The following is an 18,338-nucleotide window of genomic DNA, read 5'->3' as shown; positions in this document are numbered from 1 at the left end:
TAAGGGCTTGTGTAGACATCAGGCTTTTTCTCGTCCCCGCCCAACAATTTGCCTTCTGAAAATAATTGCCAACTGTATCAATACTACTTTAGTAATGAACTGCTAGTGCCTTGTTTTTAATTCTTACCATGAGCTAAAATCAATCATTTCGAACTACTACAGATTCGACAATTAGACACAACCTACATGTCTACCAAATTCCCAATGTTTCAAAGAGTTTAACTGACTTGGGCTAATAATTGGCTGAGGTGCCTTTAGTACAGTGGTTCTTACAATTTCCAGAAACCCCAGCCAGTTTACCAGCTGTTAGGATTTCTCGGAGTTGAAGGCCAAAACATCTGGGGACCCACAGGTTGAGAACCACTGCTTTAGAAGGTCATCATCAGACATTACTTTCATGCCCATCCTACATATTCAGAAAAGTCACATGGAGTAGAATCCCAGGGGTTGCTTCATTTCAGATTGCAAGAAGGAGATTCTATGTTTCAATGATCCTTGATATTAAACAAGCAGTATTTGAAATTTTGGTCATTGATTCAAATACCATATTTACTTGAGTCTAATGCTAACCCCTTTTGGTTAAATTACATTGCCAAAATTAGAGTGAACATTATATTAGATGGCTGTGTCAGAATCATGCACATAAATCCACCTGTGTGAAAAGGCTCGAAGGAATCTGGAACCCCAGAGGCCGGACAGGGAGGTAAGGGGTTGGGGGGTGAAGAAACTGTTCCTGGTGGTGTTAGCGGCCTCAGGGCTCCATGACACACAAAGGCGGAGGAGTGCGCAGCAGGTGATCCAGTCATTCCTGCTTCTTAGCTGCAGATCCTGCCTGCCAAGTGGCCATCGAAGTCCCCCTCCCCCGGGGTTCAGTTTCATATGGTTTTTAACTGGCCTCTTTATAATGCCTTCAGAACCTTCCCTTTGGTTTTGAAGGCCTGGTGATTGAAGCCAATTGGGAATCATTTTGAGGATGGCCTGTTCACCAGCCTCAACCTGAGAGAGGGCTGTGACTACCCAAATGGTCTCAGTTATGCTGCTTGCCTCCCTGGCATGCAATGGCACTGTTGGGTGCATTGCATTCAAGAGCAAATCATTTTTTTGTAATGTGCATCTTCAAAATTGAGGTGCACATAACATTCAATGGCACATTATGCTTCAGTCAATTTAGTTGTACACATTCTGCTATCTTAGCTGCCAGGTCTCAAATCTTCTCCACCATACTGTGCCCCCCTCTAAATCTTGCAAAAAGAAAAAAAATTAAAAAACCAAACAAAAGACCTCCCCCATGAGTATAATTGACCATCTGGAGCTATCTCACTGCTTCACCCCCATGAAGCAGTGAGAGGCGGAGAGAGATGGAGGGAGGGAGAGACAGCTTTCAATAGTTAATCACACATTCCAGAAAATTTTAGGGTGGTATCAACCACCGGGGGTGGGGGGGGGGATTAAGTGTTTGGAAAGAAATGGGGAGGGGTGTAACATGCAGGATGCTAAGTAGCTCCATCCCTCTAGAATCCTGTGTGTGGGCAAAAGTCACCCTTACCCTGGAAGTTCCTTGCTCCTGAACTAAAGGATGGATAAGCAGTGGCCAAGCAGATGTGAAATGTATCTCCCATCAGCCCTTTTGCACTGCACTTGTCATCACTGATCATGGGGATTGATGGTGACAAGTGCAGTACAAAAGAAATCTGAAGGGATGGGTTAACTACTCCTGTCCCTCCAGGTAAACATCAGTATTTCCCTACAGTTTTTCTGATGACTGCATATCCATGCAAGTAAACCTCTACTTTTATTCCCAGAGTCCAATATGGAGGGTTCTAGTTGTTTTTTGCCTTCAAGACACTTAGCTCTTATGGCAACTCTAAGGTACCAATACAGAGGTAGAGTTGAGCAAGTCTGGACAGACATATATTTAATGTAATTACTCATGTCCTGAAGTTATCCCATTTGAATTATTGTACTTGGGTTTGTTATTTGAAGACATCTCAGAAACTTCAGTTAGTCCAAAACAGGGCTTAAAGATATTTAATTGGAACAGGAGAAAATAAGCATTATAACATGTAAGCAGGAGAACTTTCTATGGAGCTATTTTATTCTTTCTAAAATTGTGTATTTTCAAAATGTTTATGCTGTTTTATCTGCTTTTAATTAGTTATAAATTATTATTGTGAATATTTTAACTGTCTTGGAAGTTGCAATGAGTCCAACGCTAGGATGAAAGCAGAAATCAAATTCCATAAATGAAATAGAACTAACCCAGGACTTCACAAGCACTAGCTTCAGATTGCCTGAAGGACTGCATGTCCCTACATGGGATCTTTACACGACTCCCTACTTGCACTCTCAGGAAGCCTTCAGAAACACTTTTCTAGATTTTTCAACCATTAAAGTTTGACCGATTACTACTGGGGAGATGATATTTTCAGTGTTGCCTCCCTATAGTTATCAAATGCTCACTATGAGATGGCTGATGTAGTACCCATCTCTTATTATCTTGTTTGCATCAAGTATTTATAGTGTTCTCAGGCCTTCCATTTTGTTGAAAAGAATATTTTTAAACATCTGAAGTCTGTTTAAAAGTGTTGTGTGTCACTTCTCTATTATTTTTTCTGCCATGCTTTAAATTATATCCTATATATATATATGCTTTAATTATATCCTAATACTATTATTGTGAGTCGCTGTTTTTGGGTGGTATATAAGAACTCAAATAAATACACATATAAATGAAAAATGCTCTGAGAGCCCCAAAATGGGCAGCAAGTAAAGCTGGCAGCAGAATTACTGAAAGAACTGTAAGACACATGAACGAGTAAGAAATAGGCTGAGAACATTTTGATGATCGATTTAAAGCAGAAACAATTTAGGTATTTATAATGTGATGTTAGGTATTATAGGCTTATTTGAGTCTATGAGAGAAGCAGGGTCAAAATTGATGGATGTATAAACCATTGACCAATTTAAGGAAAATTAACGTACCAGTTTAACCCTCTTGTTTCTACATCCAGTATTTTGGATTTTGGGCTTGTATTTGTTTTTAAATACATGGGAGCATTGAAATCTGTGGTGTTTTATCTGCTGCCTGAAATGCAGAAGTCCTCAGAACTCTGAACCAAGTGATCGATCTGTTCACATAAATCAACATTCCTATACATGTCTACAGAACAGCTATGTTGAGTAAAGTGTGCCATGTCCACCTCAAGAACAAGCTCCTACTTATTATCCTTGAACTAGGTTGCAAAAGACAATGATGTTCACATAGGCCATTAATAATTATCATCACACAAATAAAAAAGACAATTGTTTCTTGCCATTTCTTACACAATCCACTCAATTTCTCACGGTAACATGTCTTGATGTTAAATATTTGTCACTGCTGGTAAATCATTTCTTTTAAATAGTTCTCTAGTGAAACACTGTTTCAAAATGGTCCCCTCTGGTTATATTTGGAGAATTTTACAAAAATCACATTTTCTTGTTGCTGTCTTTTCCTTTGAATGTAGTCCTTTTAATGAAATATAAGTGATAGAACTTTGAAAATATCGGAAGATTAATGTGAAAGGATTTCACCCCGTACCATTTGGCAGAAGATGATTCGGTTGGAGAGGGTTGAGAGGATGGTTAACTGGAAGGTTATGCTGTCCAGGCAAGTTGGGGTGGTTAACAGAAGCCTGCGATGCTTGGCTTGGGGGAGACTGGAGTTTTTCTCTATCCCAAGAACCATAATTGCTTCCTGTGGGAAGGAATATAAATTATTGGGATGCAGGATAATTCCAGATTTGCAGCAAATGAATTTGCAAGGAAGGCTATCAAGTCAATTTCTTCTGCAACTATCACATCCATGCTGGAAGAACTATGGTCTGGGAACTAGAATAGTTTTATCAGGAAACTATATTCCAACGTATTGGAGTTTTTGTTATTTGCATACATTATATTATTGTATTTGGTTCCAAAGTCACATGAATTGAATTCTTAAGCATGTGTATGTGGAGGGATGACTGTATGCATATGTGGAGGGATGACTGTATGACTCATGCATACAGTCATCCTTCCACATTTGCGGTTTTGGCTTTTATGGATTTGATTATTCATGGATTTAATTTAAAATGTTCTCTCTACAAATCTCAAGGTTCTCCAGTATGACTTTATGGTCAGCTTCCTTCAGCTACACTGGAAGACCTAGAGATTTCTTGACAGAACATCTCTCTGGGAATCTCTGGATCCTTCAATGCAATTCTATCTTCAGCTTCCAGAGCAGTGGTTCTCAACCTTGGGTCCCCAGATGTTTTTGGCCTACAACTCCCAGAAATCCCAGCCAGTTTACCAGCTGTTAGGATTTCTGGGAATTGTAGGCCAAAAACATCTGGGGACCCCAGGTTGAGAACCACTGTTCCAGAGGATGGTGACCACAGAGTAATCCCGGAAGACATAGAAATTCATAGAGAGTTCTATTCTCAGGTAAAAAAAAAAAAAACTTCTTTAATGGCAGTTTACACTTTCACAGGGGTCCTGTGCCCTCGATTACAGCAGACGTGGAGGGGTATTTATTTATTTATTTATTTGCTACATTTGTATACCGCCCCTCTCAGCCCGCAGGCGACTCCGGCGGTTGACTGTATATGTGTATGTGCATGTATAATTACCAAATATGAGCTGAGCATAACTCCACACACCCTGCAACCTTTTTACCTCCTACCCCAAATTCTATTGTGCATCTCAGTGTTTTATAATCTTTGTAATAACAAATTTGAGAGTTCTGCATTCCAAATTCCATTTCTGATATAGTTCACTCTATTTGAGGTTATGGAGTTCCTACAATCAGGTTAGAATCTTAGAATCATAGAGTTGGAAGAGACCTCATGAGCCATGCAGTCCAACCCCCTGCCAAGAAGCAGGAAAATTGCATTCAAATCAGGTTAGACAGCTGTCAAGTGTCTCCACTATCACTTGAGTTTGTTTGCAGTCTACAGTTTGTTGCAGTCTGACACAATAACTCCAATCTATCAAAAAGGTAATAATAAAAGCCAATATGCCCAGTACTAATGGAGGATTGATAAGCTACTGCAATTGATCAGGGAGTAGATTCTTTTGAGATTGAGTTCAGTGAAATAAGGCAGACATACTAGCCATGTATGTATATATGTGTGTGTGTGTGTGTGTGTGTGTGTATATATATATATTCTTGGTCGTTATATCACCCACTCCTTATCTGGTCCTTCTTTACCCAGAACTTTTTGTCTCTGTGCACTTCTAGCTCTATCATCAACCATCATAATAATCTGCTGTCCCAGTGCTTGTACATGAAGAACTAATCAAGTGTTTCCGTTTAATTTTCTCTGCAAACGATCCCTACCTTTTTCAGGTTCATTGGTTATGTATGTACACACATGTGCATGCATGTTCAATAAGACTGAATGCTGGATTCACAGCTATGTATATTGAAAGTTGTACCTACAAACTTCACTATGTATGGTGCTTGACAAGATAAGACAGATGTACGTAATGTGAAAACATGACTCATGAGAAGTTTTTAAACTATGTTTCAAATCTGACTTATGATGTTCATGTGAACTGTTATTTTTAGGTGTTCCTCTAACAGGTTGAATATAATTTACAAAGCCTTAGATGTTTCCATTAGCATAGTCAATGCCTGTTCCTCTATTACCCTTCTTTTTATAGACAAAAAGTAAGATTTGCTCCAAATAGCTTTTACCAGCCAAGTTTATTTAGGGGAAGCTGAGAACAGAACTGTCAGGGCAGTGGCCTTGCAGCACTACCATTTCCACCTATAAAGGATTGTTTTAGACTGTCTCACTTATTTTTAGGAAATTGTGTTATATGAAATTCCAGACAGATTTTCTTAATTTAACTCATTTTACATGCCATTTTATAGGATAAAGTTATCTTAACAATTTTACTATCTATCCAATGCCGGTAAGCTGTGTGGAACTTGCTGTGAAAATGCTAGTGTGAAAGATTTCAAAAGTCATACAAAATGTCAAAAAAAAGGCACATAATGCTATATATTGCTTGGGGAGCCACATCAGGCCCTGTAAGAAAACCTTACTTGTTGTCTATGAAAATTTCAGCAATAATATATTAATTAAAACAGAGGAATATAGGGCCCCTTGCCTTGGGGCTATGATACATATGATGTGATGAAGATTATATCACAGGAAATCTGGCTCTGGAGTTATTGGTGAGCAAAATGTATCTCAAAGGACAGAAAGATTTTGGTTTCTAGTTGGATTAGTTTTGTGGCAAATTGTTGAACAATTCAATGGCTCATAAAGGCACAAAACAAAACTCTCTAGTTTTTTTTATTGTTAAAATTCTTCTACATTTAAAGAATCGACTTTCCTCTCTATCAGTAAACAAGGCCATCTTGACCAGTAACAGCATTCATACACACAGGGTTGAGATAATGCAATAAATATGTAACTTGGAAGTTTGTAACTCGAGGACTGCCTGTAATTTTCTTAAACCAGTATTCTTTAAATGCTGCCTAACAGTATGAGAAAAAACTCACTGTCATTTCTGAGGGGAGAAAAGAAAGAAAAGAAAGAGGGGAGAAAAGAAAGAAAAGAAAAGAAAGAAAGAGGGAAATAATTATGCTACATGTATAACATGGGACATACTTAATTAATGTATTCTTCTTTTAAAAAACCCTAATTTCATTGCCATCTAAAGTGAACACTTCTAAAAGAGAGTACTACGGCACCTAGAAATATCAAGTAGCCAAGCTCTTAAGCCTATTACAAAGAGTTGACAGTCAGATGGAAACTTGAAAACATCAGCCTCAAGAAGCTGGGAAGAAGAAAAAGAAAGGCAATTTAAAAAACAATAAAAGACTATGTATTGGGGGTGGGAGGACATTTCTGAAATACTCAGGAAGCAAGAATTGGAACTCTGAAGAAAAACAGTAATTATTTCACTCAATTTGTCTTAAATATATAGTTAAAATTAATTAAAATGAACATAGCATTTAAAAAAATACATAACTTTGGAACACACAGACTATTCTTGAGCACAGAGGAAAGAAGAAGCAGTCCTGCTCCTTCTTGTACCATCATAATCATCATCATCATCATCACCACCATCACCACCACCACCACCACCACCATCTTTATCTGTATCCCACTTTCCTTCCCAAAATCAGACACAGGACAACTTACAATTTAAAAGAACAATAAAGTTTAAAAAAACCCATAAAAATTGGAACTACCATATACACTTATGTACAGTAAAAAAAAAAACGTATGCCAAAAATGGATCCAAAAAATAGGATTGGCTTATATATTAGTCAAGGCAGTACTGGTGTGCTGTAGCTTTCCTCTGGCCTTTTTGAATACATGGGCAGGAGGCTCTTTAGCACTACCCTGCCCTGACAGGGAGAGCAGAGAAAGTCAGTGTTTCTTTTACAATAGAGTCTCTCCCTGGATAGACTCTTCACTCGCTTCAGATAACCAAGGTTAGACAGGCAGGTGACGAAGAATCTGATCATGGAGAGCCTCCCAATAACAGCAGCACCAAACCTTCTCTGCTATCCTTACGAAGGCAGAGTAGCACTATTTTCCTGCGAAGGCATTCAAAAAGACCAGAAACAGCAGTGTGGCGAAGAGGGGGTTAGTGCTTCTTTTAGGTTCTTTGTGATGGACTAAGGCCCCTTCTACACTGTCCCTATATCCCAGGTTATCTGCTTTGAACTAGATTATATGAATCTCCACTGCCATATAATCTGGGATCAGATCCTGGGATATAAGGACAGTGTAGAAGAGACCTAAGCTGTTCTCTTTTGCCACTGTAGTCAAAGAAGGGGATGATTCTTTTTTGACAAGAGTTAATACTGTACCTTAACTTTTATCCAAAAAGAAATCACCCTCTTTTACGCATAGAGTGTCAAAATGTTTAGGTGGGAAAATGGTGACAGCAGCTTGTGGCAGTGCTGGTGCTTTTGCATCTATACAAAAAGGATCGATTGAGACCTATCTTGATCCCTAACATTTGATTCTTGACTTATCCATGAATAATATCAACATCCATAATGTCAAGCCCAAACCTGCCCTTGATTCGTGCATGAGATCAAGCATATACAGTAGTCACAATATGAAAACACTTAAAATCTCTAGTTAAAAGAATATATGATAATGTCGAAGGCTTTCATGGCCGGAATCACTCAGTTCTTGTGGGTTTTTTCAGGCTATATGGCCATGTTCTAGAGGCATTTCTCCTGACGTTTCGCCTGCATCTATGGCAAGCATCCTCAGAGGTGAGGATGCTTGCCATAGATGCAGGCGAAATGTCAGGAGAAATGCCTCTAGAACATGTCCATACAGCCCGAAAAAACCCACAAGAACTGAATATATGATAGTTTTAAAGGTTAAAAAGCTATTAAAAACAGTACCGTTTAAAACAATACAACATGCCTAGCCTGTAAAAACGTTCTGTATTAAAAGTCTGTTGGAATAACAAGTGTTTTGCTTGCCCACAAAAGGACAGAATGGAGGGGAGAATTCTGGCCTCTCCAGGGAGGCAGTTCCAGAGTCAAGGGGCAGCCACTGAGAAGGCCGTCTCTCATGTCCTCACCAACCAGTCTTATGAAGATGATGGAACTGAGAGAAAGGCCTATGATTATGATATCAGGGCCTAAGCAAGCACATACAGGGAAATAAGGTCTGACAGATAGCCTGGATTTGAGGCATATAGGGCTTTATTGGCCATGACCATCATTTTGAATTGTACCCAGAAACAAATGAAAAGCCCATAGAGTTGTTTTAGCAGAAGGGTACCTTACATAAGTGCGGGAAAATGGAAGCAGTCCCCAGTGGCTCAATGGGTTAAATGCTTGTGCCGGCAAGTCTGAAGACTGACAGGTCATAGCTTCGAATCCGAGGAGAGAGTGGATGAGCTCCCTCTGTCAGCTCCTGCTCCCCATGTGGGACATGAGAGAAGCCTCTCACAAGGATGATAAAACATCAAAACATCCGGGCATCCCCTGGGCAATGTCCTTGCAGACAGCCAATTCTCTCACACTAGAAGGGACTTGCAGTTTCTCAAGTCACTCCTGACACGGAAAAAAAATATTCATGTGAAGCTTATTTTTCTGTTCAGACACTGTTTTTCTTTCTCAAAATGTCAGCACACATGCAACTTTACTTCTCTGGGATGAAGTTTAAGCATTTGAAAATAGTTACCATGTGAAAACGAGACCACATATCTCAAAAGCATTTTGAGAGCTAAAGATTAAAGGTTCCCCTTAATATAGAGCATGTTTAAACTACAAATCATGTTTCAAAAACCCTGCAAATAACATCCCCATCATACTTCAGTAGTATCACTATGACTTTTTCATCAATATTGGATATCTAGAGTCACTGACACCTCTGTATGCAATTTCACTTGTATCTGCTGAGTCAGGTGTACACAGCACATGACAGAAAAAAACTCATTTAACAAATCGCTTTGGTTACTAGCTATCTTTTCCAATAATTAAGTGGCATAATGTTCTTTTTTGGGTGTAAGAATCTGGACTGTAATTTACCATTTTTCAGTGGAACATATCAGTGTATTGTTACATTGTTCAATTGGAACAATGGGGAAGGGAGGAGAAAGAGGTTAACAAGTAGCTAGTTTCTAACCCATCTTGGGGTAGTTAGAGAAGACCAGGGCATCCCCAGGTCTTCTCTAACTAGTGCAGCCAGGAGGGAAGGAGAGAAGAAAGGGTGGAGACACATTAAAAGATTGAGATGCAATAGAGGTTGGGAGTTGGTTTTTTTATATGTTGCCCTGCCTCTTCCACTTGCTTCTGCTTACCTAAATGGCAGGAGTTCCTGCTGCCACAAGAAAGAAAACCGTACCTCACAAGGGTTTACCTCACAAGTCTGGCTGCTCAAAACAGCAACTACAGTTATTAGAAAGGTGGACATCACATTTCCAATTGCATTACGTGAAGAATTTAAAGGCATCTGAGTGAGAAGAAAATGCTGGAAAAGGATTATTCTTAAATTGCTTTGATCCATTGCTCAGCACATCCAAGATGCAATGTCTGAATTAACTACTTGTGCGAACAAAGAACATTTTTCAATGTTTCCAGTATTTTATTTTATTTTATTTTGCAGGAACACAGTAGTAATGATAACTTTTTAGTAACAAGTAAATCCACACATTATCTTTCAGGATAGCAGGGGGAGGGGGGAAGTAACATATCAAACTTTGGGTTGTTGTAGGTTTTTTGGGCTATATGGCCATGTTCTAGAAGCATTCTGTCCTGACATTTCACCTGCATCTATGGCAATCATCCTCAGAGGTTGTGGGGCCTGTTGGAAACTAAGAAAATTGGGTTTATATATCTATGGAATATCCAGGGTGGGAGAAAGAACTCTTGTCTGTTGGAGGTAGGTGTAAATGTTTACATTGGCCGCCTTGATTAGCATTTGATGGCCTGATAGTTTTTAGGTGTGACTTGTTAGTGCCTGGGGGACAGACAAGAGTTCTTTCTCCCACCCTGGACATTCCATAGAAATATAAACCCAATTTCCGAGTTTCCAACAGACCCCACGACCTCTGCAGATGCCTGACATACGTAGATGCAGGCGAAACATCAAGAGAAAATGCTTCTAGAACACGACCATATAGCCTGAAAAACCTACAATAACCCAGTGATTCCGGCCATGAAAGCCTTTGACAATACATATCAAATTCTGCTCGAGAAAGGAGAGTTATAAGTTGCTTACCTGTAACTGTAGTTTCCTGAAAGGAGATCACTGTGATGTATATTTGATGCGCAGATTTGTAGAAAGATAGAAGGATACATGGTTTGTCTACCACAGCCTATTGCCAGTCTATTCTTACTTATCTATTCTCCATGTTACTGAGAATCTTACTTTTCTAGTGTGTAATTTGAGAAGTCATTTTTTAAAAGATAAAAGAGCAGAAGGATACCCCTAAGGCTGGGAAGGATACCCCTAAGGCTGGCAAAGAAGTTATATAGCAGATGTTCTAACAGTTCCAGAGCCCTGCAGTATCACTAACATGGCTACACAGTTGAAGACAAGCATTTGCTTTTTTTCTGTTTTCCCACAGCACCCTAGAGGTGACATACATTGGAACAACAATCCAGAAATCTGTTGGTGGAACAAGTAAGAGGACTCTGGATGCAGGAGATCCCAGGCTCCCCAGACCATGCCAACATGGATCAGGCTCTACTATTAAGAGAAATGCCATTGGTAGCACCAGTTACCTCCAAGGCAGGCTCACCACCTGCTTATTCTTATCCTTCATTAGCCAACTGGCAGAAGTTGGAGTTGCTTCATAAGTCCAATAGAAATGAACCTGTGTCCATTAATACTAAATGTGTTCCATGGATAGAACATGTCATCCAGTAATCCTTTCCCAAGGGCCAACCAGATTTCTAGACCTAAGTAGAAAGTACAATAGTGCTTCTCATTCACATTAAGGAACCCTCACCAAAGATGTGCTACCACTGATACTGGAGTAAACAGCAGCAGACAAAACTAATATCGGTCAAAACTGGGGATGTATTCTGAAGATGTTGTAGAACTTTTTAGGGCCAAATAAATAGGCTGGTCCTAATAAAGTCATTAGCAGCAATGAATGCCTGCATCTACCACATTTTATTTTATGTTACTTTTAAATATGTATCTTACTGAAAATGGTACAAAGTAGATGAGTGGCATCAATAATTACAGGAATGTTCCTCTTGTCATTTGAGATGCATACACTGTTCTGATCCAGAAAATGGTAGGTGAATCTCCTTGAAATAAAAGAATCCTGCATTTGATTTCAGTGGATTTCAAGAGTAGTCGGATGGACTGCTACATTACATGATTACAACAATTTTTCAAGCAGGCTCAATGTTTAAATATTCAAAATACTAGAAAGTAGCAAATGTCATTTCTTTCATAGCTGCAAAATGCAAACTCCAAGTGTTTTATCCTAATGAATAAATGAGTTTGTCCTTTATGTATAAAATATAGTTGTGTTTGTTGCACAAGATTTTTTTAATAATAGATGAATTTTAGGTTTGCTTCAACATATTCAATAAAGTGTGATTAATTTGGTTTTTAAAAAATGCAAACTAGACATTACTATATTACTTTGCAAAATGCACAGCTTGCAACATTATTGTCTCAGTGGGATCTTAAATTGAATTGTAAAATGTGTCTTATTTCCAGCTTGATTTATGTAAGAAATTGCAGCAGAGAATATCCGTTTTGAAATTTCAGCTTCCTGGCTGAAATTACACTTAAACACACACTTACGTTCCTGTACAAGCTTGAGGACACAAATGCATACATACATATTATTTTATAGAACAGGTTCACATTTTGGTGCACGTCCCAATAAAATGTACAGTATCATCCAAACTGGCAATTGCAAAACCATTTCTATTCTTCACAGGAGATAAAACAATAAAATTAGTTTTAATAAGAATACTTTTTTAAAGCCCTCTTCCTTGACATTCTGATTCCATTGTTAATATGAGGAGTAATAAAACTTTCTTCACCACTAGGATGTGCTCACATCTTCTTTCTCAATATTAAGAGATAAATCCAGCTGTTAGTGCCAACTAGACCTTATCCATTGCATGGACATTTATACAAATCCAATTGATTTAATAGGACAGCTCTAGTTGGAACTAGCAACTAGTCCTAGGTGTTCATAACTGTTGTTGGTAGGCATCATTTTTGCCTGGCCATCCCACGCCATAATAATATTTGGTCTACAACAAATAAATATTTCAATTAAAAGATGTGCTTGCATTGATCAACTATTTAGATGCCTCTCCACATCTGAATTTGGGAGCATACAGTATTGAACATTCACTCTAATGCAGAACTTTCCAAACATTTCAAATTTGTGACTCACAGTTTTTAGGCATGCATCATTTCACAACACAGTAATTCAGTTTTACTATAAAACGGGAGGTTAAACCAATCCCGTGTAAGAGATACGGACACATACATAAACTGTAATAACAAAATGCATGGGGACACGAAAACCTTTCATTTATATACTTAAAATATATGATGGATTGCTTATTTCGCACACACAATGGTATCTCATTACGTTTGCATGACACGTCTACATACTGCAGCTGACACACTAATGTGTCATGACACAAAGTTTGGGAAGTTCTGCTCTAATGCAACAGCCCATGTCTTAACAACCACCCTTTATGTATCTCAGAGTAAGGGTCCAAAACGCAGGCACTCATTCACTGTGTCAAAGAGTTTGTTATAAAGCTTGATAGACTTAGTCTTTTTCATAGGTCCTGACCATACAGAGGGGGGCAATCTGGAGGGGGTGAACATACCACCCACACAATCTACAGAGAATGCTTTCTTCTGTGAATTATCCTTCTCTCTCTCTCTTTAGGTTTTCCATTATGACAGATTAGATAACACATTTTTGACATGTTCTGTGATTTTATTGCAATATTCTAAGTAATTACCAAATCTCTTTTTCTCCACAAAAATAGGGGGAAAGGGAAAAAAGAGCTCTCCTGTGCCCTTAGAATTAATCTATGATAGCATTTAGCTTGGCTTTTTGAAGTAAATATCACTAGATGAAAAGCCAGCTGGTCCTGAATAATGGGATACTTGAATGCATGTATTAGTGTTTGAAAATGAGAGCACAAATCTTCTAAAAAGATTAATTTCCATAAGAAAGATAGCTCACAGATCTACAAAATGCATAAATTCAAAACATAATAAACTGGCAAGAGAGAAAGGTAGATTAAAGTAAAGGCAGCAACACCTTGTTAATGCAGCTGTTATATAGCAATGATTCTGTATCAATTACATTTGGTAGGTACAGGAGGACTGTTTAAAGCTTTTGACAAAACTGCAGTCTGGAAGATACTGTTGGTAATACGTAATATTGTGTCTAGGAATCTGTGTGTGCATTTTTCTTTGTGTATGTGCACTGTTTAGCTCATTTGTTAAAGGAATCGCAAGGAAGTTTGGAATGTTACTCTAAGGTGCAAAACAAAGCAACAGTTTAGATATTTTAATTTAGATTTGACACAAGTCCCGAAATATCACCGTCATCCACACAAAGCTGTTTTTGATGCCTTATAGTGTATACTTCCAATTTATTGCTTCAAAATAAATGTATTTCAATGGGTCTACAATGATGTTCACATAGGAATTTTTGAATAAAATTAATGAAACAAATTGGCTGGTGAGGCTTTACAAAATACAAAGATTCAAATGTTATTAAAATCAGTGTCTGAACACACAATGAGTGATTCAAGGCAACTTTGCTGCAGCTATGAAATAAAATTGCTCTTTTTTTAAAAAAAAAGTTTTTTGCCATGTACCATCTGACATGTTGAATGTGTAAATATGAGGCTTCCCAAGAGAATGAACATGCTACATGAAAGTATACCAGTTACAGTCAAGTTTCTTTTCAAAGCAGTATGTTTAGAAAAGGTATAAGATAAAATATAAACTATATATTTATAGTTTGTTTTATTCCAGTATTGAATGTTTGCCATATATATGCTGTCTTCCACCCCGAGTCCCTTTCAGCATGAGATAGGTAGGATATAAATCCTTTAACTAAATAAATAAATAAAATGTGTAAAAGAGAGGGAGAAAAACCCAAAACATACTTGCTGAATGTCACAGGCATTTTGCAACAAGAATGCAAAGATGTTCATTTGAAAATTGGGCCCTATGCTTACAAAGGATATGCAAACAACTCTCCATGAAGAGAAAAAAGCGAGTCTATTTTTCTTTCCCAGCAGAAGTGATTTTTGAGGTGAAATAGAATCCTGTTCATATATACTTGTAAGCTGACCTCATGTATATATAAGTCAGGGACAGGTTTGGGGATGAAAAGTGTGGATTTTGATATGAACCACAGATAAGTTAAGGATCATTATGCAAATAGAGGGAAACACCATTACTGCTTCAGGGGGGCAGCTGTCACTACCACCATTGCTCATGTTAAGTCTAGAAATTTTAGCCAAAAGATCAGCCCCCAAAACTTGGGCTAGCTTCTTTAGGAGAAGCTGCTGCATATACTTGGACTTTTTCTTCCTCTGACATGTTCTCTTCAATAGTCTTTTCTAGACACCACTGCTTGGTTTCAACATATAAACAGTGTTATCTTCCCCTAGGTCAGTGGTTCTCAACCTGTGGGTCCCCAGATGTTTTGGCCTTCAACTCCCAGAAATCCTAACTGCTGGTAAACCTGGGGACCCACAGGTTGAGTACCACTGCTCTATGTTGCTTTGTTCACTGGTAAGTGACAATTCAGAAAATGAGAGTCATGTTTCTAAGGAGTTTCCCAGCCATCTCTTTCTCACTTATTTAAGCTTATGATTTGCCATATGAGGAATGTGCCTGCGGAAGGAATGGGAATTTTTTTTGCTGTTCTTTCAACATGCCTTGAAGTTGACTCTAACTTATGGTGACTCAACAAGATGTATTCACAGGAGGTTTGCCATTGCTTTCATCTGAGGCTGAAAGAATAGTTGTTCAGTTGGTTTCCATGGATGAGCCACGTTTTGAACCCAGGTATCCCAGAGTCCTAATCCAAAATTGAAACCAAATTAAAGGTTACATGAATCAATGAAAAATCAAGAGAAAAGAAAGATCTTTACTGTAACCCAATCAGGGATGTATAGCAGAAAGAAATACAAAACAAATCCTTACAAAATATAGAATGTCAACTCATTGACTGTTAACATCCGTCTCACACTTTTTTTGGCTCACATGGATAATGGGAGGAATTGGTGAAGATTTATAGCCTCCCATGAAATCATCTGTGCTTCCATAGATAGGCCACTTTACAAGCAACTAATCCAGAGGATCATATCTTAAGTAAATGAAAATGATAGCATATTGAAATAAAGATTCTTATTGTTCTCTCGCTATTATCCTAGAACAATCTGCTTCCTTTTCTATTGAAGACTGTCAAACTGTAATGGAAAACAGTAACAATGGCAATTCATCTGGAAGATCATTTTTTCTAGATTTGTTTTTATTTGTCAGGGTAAAGAAAGTGCACATATTCCTTGGCTATGAGATCTCTTCCTTAATTTGATTACCAGAGACTATTAACCATGTGTAAATGGATGGCATATTTATAGAATTAGTGACACTGAAATACATCTGTTTCAGAAAGTTTTGCTAAGATCACAATGGGCTAGAGGTACACAATATTTATTTACAGCACAGAACATTCAGAAGCACTCTAGTTAAATTTATGTTTCTCTTTGAGCTATTGTATGCATAATCTTCAAAATGCTCTGAGCATTTTTTTAATGGTAACTCAAGAATTCCTTTCTTCTTTCATTCTTTATTTTCCCAAACTACTTCAAGAAAGCTGCTTTTAGTTAAAACATAAAGATGGTAGTTACAAGGTTTCTGCAAACATAACTGCTATTCCATTAAGGAAATGGCACTGCAAACAGTAAATAGTGCCCCCGAGGGAAATGTAAGTATTGATTTTATTACAATGTTGGTTGGTTTGTATTTGCAATTGTCAACTCTCATTTTAGACTGTGCATTAAGTGTTCTTATAATAGCTTTAGAAAAGAGTAAATATTAATTAGAAAATATTGGTAATACTTCTATATGTCTTGGATTAAGTGAACCATAGTGATATTTTAAAAGAATGCAAGGATGCGGCTTTGTAAACATAGCTAAGGAATGAAAAGGCAAAAATGGCAGCATAATTGCTGCCATGTTCTTCTTGATTTATAGACTCAATGCATTTCTTCTTTTAAAAAACCTTACAGAATGGGTTGTACACATATGTTACTTTACTGGATTGCAAAGTATTTGCTTAGACTCACAAAAAACAAGGAAACATTCTGGTGACTTCAACCTGTGGTGTGGTTCACCTATGTAAGAGCAACATATAAATGAATGAAGGTCGCAACTGGGCTCAGAACTGGAACGAACTTATGTAGAAATGTTATTTGTGGAACATGTCACCTCAATTCAACTCTGTGATTGTGACTACTATGATCTATGCCACTGCTTCTTAAACTGTGTCCCGACCCCAAATGGGGACCCTTACCTCCCCATTTGGGGTTCCAAGATTTTGGCAACAATAAAAGTTTGAAGAATATCCCCTATGACCTCATCACATGGTGCATTTTCCCTGTTGTAGGATACTTCATCTCCATTTGAATGACAAAGAGGCATCGAGCCCATCACATGATGTTTGCCTACTTCCAGCTGTCATCCATTGTCCTCCGTCCTTAAAATGGAGCTGAAGCATGCTAGAAGGTGGGAGTTCAGAACACAGGCAAAAAATCATGTTCTAAGCCCTTGGCGCACACCAGAACCGTCACTAACGGGGGAAAAAACAAACCACATGTGATGAGATCTGACAGATTAGTCCGTGTGGAATCTTTTCAGTGACATGGAGGAATGGGCGTTCCTCATCACTTCACTGTCACTGCATTTTCTCCTTAATAGAAATTTAGGCTCCATAGGAAGTGGCGGACGTCTCTGTTACATTCCATTTTATGAAGTAACAGAGAATGTAAGACATAAGGGGCCAACCCAGGAAGAAACAGAATGTAAGACACAGAATGTAAGACATAATGGGCCAATCCAGCAAGGCTCTGCTTATGTTTGAGCAATTACACATATCCAATTTTTAGTCAGGTGGTGACTTTCAAAGATTTCCTTTTTTTTCAGTTGTACTAATACACTGACAGCTAAGATGAGGTAAAATAATGCTAGGTGCTAATATTAGCTAGAGGGTATTAAAAGGATAAAGTCAAAACACTTGGCTAATTTTGTACTCTACTCCACTTTGTTTGAGAAATACAAGCAATTTTTAACTGCATAAAAGTCTAAATGGCAGCTTAACTCTGAAACAATGTAGGCAGGTTTTGTTTTTCAGTTGCTATTTTCCAACAACAATACATTCTTACAACATAAAAGGTCTAAAAGGTAGGCCACAAAGGAGTGATGAACCATAGAATGAACAAACATCCAGTCTCTTAAGCAAGAGAATAACATAACACTAGATTTCCTTTAGTTTGCTTAAGCAATAACAACCCGGTACTGTTTCTTAAACAGAGGGAAGGGAAGAAATTTGAGTTATCTTCAGCTACATTAGATGACACATGTAAACATTTTATCCTGGAAGGGAAGATATCTTCAGTAACAATAGTTATAATGTTTTAGAATTGGCCTACAGCTCTGGAGAACAGGATTTGAATCCCTGCTCAATCATAAAACCCACTGGGTGAACTTGTGAAAGTCACACTCTCGCTGCCTCAGAGGATGGTAATATTAAGCCTCTTCTGAACAAATCTTCACAAGAAACCTGTGATAAGT

The 18,338-nt window shown here is 38.1% G+C and overlaps 1 protein-coding gene across 8 annotated transcripts in view; it reads right to left on the bottom strand.

Moving 5' to 3' along the window:
* The window catches only part of DACH1 (dachshund family transcription factor 1), a 378,332-nt gene that overhangs the window by 122,440 nt on the left and 237,554 nt on the right, over window positions 1-18,338 (bottom strand). For 5 of the 8 annotated variants that reach the window (XM_060769404.2, XM_067466906.1, XM_060769403.2 and 2 more), the window contains exon 4: window positions 3,581-3,736. The exons of the other annotated variants lie outside the window; for them this stretch is intronic. In XM_060769404.2, the coding sequence (XP_060625387.2) occupies window positions 3,581-3,736 (156 nt within the window). The remainder of the gene's footprint in view (window positions 1-3,580; window positions 3,737-18,338) is intronic. 8 annotated transcript variants of the gene reach the window in all.

Source organism: Anolis sagrei, chromosome 3 (assembly GCF_037176765.1).
Source record: "Anolis sagrei isolate rAnoSag1 chromosome 3, rAnoSag1.mat, whole genome shotgun sequence".
In the NCBI taxonomy this organism is placed as follows: domain Eukaryota; kingdom Metazoa; phylum Chordata; class Lepidosauria; order Squamata; family Dactyloidae; genus Anolis; species Anolis sagrei.
Note: the sequence above shows the minus strand (reverse complement) of the source record. Positions and strands in the feature narration are given on the sequence as shown.